Source organism: Haliotis rufescens, unplaced genomic scaffold, assembly GCF_023055435.1.
Source record: "Haliotis rufescens isolate VD_foot unplaced genomic scaffold, xgHalRufe1.0.p SCAF_105, whole genome shotgun sequence".
Lineage (NCBI taxonomy): Eukaryota > Metazoa > Mollusca > Gastropoda > Lepetellida > Haliotidae > Haliotis > Haliotis rufescens.
This window is the reverse complement of record NW_025963786.1, coordinates 758,406-763,473: the sequence shown is the minus strand read 5'-3', so window position 1 is coordinate 763,473 and position 5,068 is coordinate 758,406. Positions and strand designations below refer to the sequence as shown.

Sequence of the window (5,068 nt, the reverse complement as noted above, 5' to 3'; positions counted from 1 at the left end):
TCGGTGATACATCCTGTCTAAACTACTAAATAGTTTCTCTCTCAAGTGTGAAGGACTTGTATACATTTCCTACTACAGACTCAGTGTCGTGTACCATGGCTATGTCTATGCAAGTGTAATGCAAAATGCAACATTGGAAATAGTGATGATGATGATGATGATGATGATGATGATGATGTACAGATTAAAATACAGAAATGCAGCAAGGAGGGTTTGGGTGATCAGTAACCAGGTCAGGTTGGTTAGGCTCATCTTCAGTTCAGGGCCCTTGCCCCCTCTACACGCAGCCCAGACAGCGAATGGGACTTCTCCCAGGAAGCGCTGCCTGGTCAAACCCACCCAGACCTTTTCGGAGAATGTGAATACTCCCCAACACTGCAGCCTTCTGCATTACCCAGATTGTCAGAATGGCTGTATCCCTGGTAGCAAACCCGGGTACTCTCCCAATGCCAGTCAACAGACTGGGAGGTACCAAACCTAAGGTACCGAGAACAATGAGTATTATTATTATGGAGTCACATGCGCATATTTCTAAGATGAAACTTGGCAAAACTGATCATCAAGGTTGAAATTAAAGTGTCAAATGTTCTTAAAATGAAACACAACACCAGTCTCTGAGAAAATGGCATCACAAGTCAGTATCTCGTGTGTCCGCCATGTGCATTGATGACTGTCGTGCAACGTCGATACATGGAATGGATGAGGCGGTTGATGAAGGCCATGGGCACTTGAGCCCACACTCTGAGGAACGGCTGACGCAGTTCAGCTGCAGTTGTTGGCCTTGGTCGGACGCCATTCAGTCGTCTTTGAATCTCGTCCCACAGGTGCTCAATGGGATTTCAATCGGGCTTTATCATGCTGAAATTCGTGGTTATGCGACGTGCCAAATGAGGTACGGCGTGTGGTCTCAAGACTTGACCGGTTCTGGAAGACCACAGGGTCGACCCTCTGTGCAAGACCAATTCCATCCCACGCCATGATGCTCGGACCACCCTAGTCCTGCACCATGACCGTGGAAAATCAAGGAGGATATTGTGTAATATAAGATTTCAGAGACTAAATGTTAGTCTAGGACCACCCCACGAGTCTCTTTCAACAACACAAGCTTCCGAATGACGTTCCCCACGACGTCGCCAGACTCTCTCTCTCTCTCTGCCATCTGCTTGTGAGATACAGTAACGGCTCTCGTCTGAGAAGAGGACTCTTCTCAACTGCTGGTGACGCAAATGCTGGTGCTGTGTTGCCCACTGGAGAAGGTCCCGGCGATGACGTGACAGAATGGGTCCTCGATGTGGCCTGTGACAATCGTCGACGCACGGTGTCCGCACTTATGTGTCGCTGGTGTCCCCATGGTCTGTCGAGCAGTTTCTGCAGCAGTAACAAAGCGATCTTGAAGATGCTGTCGCACAATCTGACGATCCTGACGTCAGGTGGTGACCTTGTTCTTCCACTACGTGGTCGGCCATCTGTAGTGTTGGTGGTCTGGAGCCTGTATATGGTCCTTACGTGGACTTGAAATGCATTGGCTACGTGCCGGGCGGATTCTGCAGCTTTGCAATCGTCCAAGGGCTGATTTCGTGTCAATCTTGGCATGTGGTAGCAATTTAATAACGAATGAATGTTATCCGATCTGCCTGGATTTGTATAGGGGGAGAAATGGAGGAACGCATGCGCATTTCAATTTGCTCGGAACTCACGTGCATAGGGTTACCATGGCCGTTGCCGTGATGCGTTTAGGCGATCAGTTTTATTGTCATTTGCTTTGTTTTATATCATCAAATTTCATTTCCCCGGACAATGTAATGTTAAATTTTAGAAACTTTGATAAAAGTACCCAGATATTTAACTGACAACTTTTCACATAGTGTTACTTGGGATGACGTTTCTTTTGCGGTTTAGTATATTTTATACCACAGATAGTTAGATCAATAGCAACAGTCTGCAAAAATGTTTGTCCTGTTTCTTTAACGGGCAAAACGCATTTTTTCTAGCAATTCCGTTTATATTTTCGACATAGGGTCCTCATTCAAAGTTCACACATGGCTCCTTGTTATTTAGGAATTCGTTTGAACTCTGTTGGATGGTAATTGAAGAGGTGCTGAAACGTGCAATGCACAAGATGGAAATTTTTCGGGATCGGTTGAAGTAAACATCACCTTCCCCTTCGTGTTTTTGTATCGATGGTAGCTGGTTGCCATGGCATGCGGACACACATGGCCACACGTGGCGAAAATTAGAAGGGAGTGACCAACTAGTTCCGCATGGACTGTCTCAGGCGTTGCCCATTGGTGGAGAAAGAACGTCAGCACAGTTGGAGGTGTGAAAAATACACAATTATATAAACGTTCTATTTGAATCCTCTCCGACGTCTTCCACGCTTCAAATATTTATTAGGCATTACGAACAGTGGGGTTTGCCCAAAATAGATATGAAACAGTCTCCCACTGTAAAAGCTCCCTATAAAAGCCCAGACACTCTATGCAACGCTATTTCCGTAGAAGCATCCATTCGATTAGTTTGGTTCCTGGTTTCGGAACAGAAGCTCCTGGTAGTTCTATAATAGTAGAAGAACGCTTTGTAGCTATAGTCTCGGCCATGGCAGCTGCTCATTCCAACCAAACCTTCAAGATCGTTGTCCTTGGTGCTCCTGGAGTTGGGAAGAGCACCATCATCTCCCAGTTCCTGCACCGGAAGTTCCTCGAGTTACACTGGTTCACCATCGAGCTGGAACAACAGACAACTTTGATCAGTAAGGAAGGACGACAAGTCTCCCTCGAGATCGTGGACACTCCAGGTGGATACTGCTTTGGGTCAAGAAGAAGGATTGCAATTGAGTCGGGTGATGCATTTATTCTTGTATTCTCTTTGGAAGATGATTGCTCGTTTGAGACAGTAGCCATGATCAGGGAGGATATCCTTCGTATCAAGAGGAAGAATAAAGTTCCGATCCTTTTGGTAGGAAACAAGACTGACATTGAGGATGATAAAAGAATCACGGGGCAAACTGGTGCTCAACGTTTTGCCAAGAAAGAATGGAACACCAAGTACGTTGAGGCTTGTGGCAAGGACCACAGCAGTGTGAGACGGGTGTTTCAGAAGCTGCTCAAACTGGCAAAGATTAAGGTCGAACTAAGCTCCCATGAACAAGGGGAAACGCGAAGGTTTACCTTCCCTGGAAGCGTGAAGCGAAAACTTAGGGCCATTGGTGAGAGACGAAGTTCTGTTGCATAGTTATTTCATATGTTGAATAAATTGGTATTTTGGTGCATAATTAAATAATTATGATGCTGTAAGACTTGAAAATCGACTTAATAAATCTATTTCTATCATTTTGTTGTCTCTTTTCAGAACATGCGATATCGTGTGACTGGATTTCTGGTCCATCACCTGATTATCTGATTATTTTATGTGCAGCTGTCGCATGGCAGGAGAAGGACTCTGCGGTATGAGGAAGCAAACGCATACATTACTTCTACAATTGAGGGAGTGATGGGTGCTACCTATAGTTCAGGACATGCTTACCATATTCCCGAAGACCGCCTCCGTGGTCTTGTGGTAGAGCGCCCGCCCGTAGAGCGGAAGGTCCGGGGTTCGATCCCCGGTCGCGTCATACCAAAAGACGTTAAAAGAAGGTTCTTGTTGTCTGTCCCTGTCCCCTGTCTGGGGCTCGACATTAAGGGTCTAAAACAAGGTCTGGTCGGCTCGGAGTCAGCTTACTGTGTCTGAGTGAGGTATTCATGTTAAACTGCGGCATGGTATCTCAGTGAGCTTGCACTATAAATCGGCATACAAGCAGCCACACACATACCCACACATACATTCACGTCGCTATTTGAGTGCAACAATCTTGGACGCGACGTTAAATCCAATTTCACCTCACCGTTTTCCCGAAACGTTTGTGTCACCACTGATTTTTCAGTACGTGTTTTACAATGGAATCTGTTTTAGCGGATAGTCGCAACCCGTTCATTTCTGGATCGATGTATCTGCTGATGGACTGAAGTCCCCGAGTTTCAGCTTGAGCATTGTGCTATTTTATCATTTATACTGCGTCAGCTACAAATGATGCAAGAATGCCTTCCTAAATTGACTTAGGTTTGTACTATGTTTGCTGTTTGAAAACAACGACGACATGCATAGCTTAACGTTTCACTCAGCAATATTCAAGCTGCATAACGGTGGCCTGAAGATATTAAGTCGGAACAAGACAATCCAGTTATTGATATTGTGAGCAATGATGTACGTAACCGGGTACGATGACAGGCAATAGTCTGGTGTTTAAAGCGTACGTTCGTCACGCCGAAGGCCTAGGTTCGATTCCCCGACTCGATTGGTACAATGTGTGAAGCTCATTACTGGTATATTACGAAAAGCTGTGTAAAACCGTAGTCAGTCACTCTCGTGGATGGAGCCTGTCCGGATCTAAACGTCTGGTGCCTGTTCCCCGACCGCGTCATCCCAAAAGACAGTGTCAATCCCTAAAATTAGTCTGTCGGACAACAAAATAGACTGAAAAATGTCTGAATAGCAAACTAGCCTTATAGAGTAAAGTCTGTCACTTTGAGTGGCGACCCGTGAAGATTCCGGTGTAGAATTGGGCTTCAGCAACCCATGCTTGCCGTAAAAGGTGACTATGCTTGTCGTAAAAGGCGACTAACGAGATCGGGTGGTCAGGCTCGCTGACTTGGTTGATGCATGTCATCGATCCCAATTGCGTGGATCGATGCTCATGATATTAATCACTGGATTGTCTGGTCCAGACTCAATTATTTACAGACCGCCGTCATGTAGCTGGAATATTGCCGAGTGCGGCGTTAAACAACAAACCAACCAACTAACCAACTTTGACTGGCCAAGGAAATCCTGAATTACTAAAGATTTACAACCAGATTTGTACAATTGAGGTGGCAAAAACGAAAAATACATGAGAAATATCAAAGTATAAGAAAATCGCGCGGTAGCGCGAAAATCAATCGTACTAAAACATTTCCATACTTAATGAGATAGCAAACATATGATATAACATATTTCAAAGATATACATGATAAAAGTATGCGATTTTTCAGCT

The 5,068-nt window shown here is 45.1% G+C and overlaps 1 protein-coding gene across 1 annotated transcript; it reads left to right on the top strand.

Annotated features, from left to right (window-relative positions):
• The first annotated feature begins 2,595 nt into the window (after positions 1-2,595).
• LOC124128037 (ras-related protein Rap-2a-like) lies at positions 2,596-3,231 on the top strand. Its single transcript, XM_046491458.2, has one exon. It carries the CDS (start codon positions 2,596-2,598, stop codon positions 3,229-3,231), a length of 636 nt encoding a protein of 211 aa, XP_046347414.2.
• Positions 3,232-5,068: the final 1,837 nt, after the last annotated feature.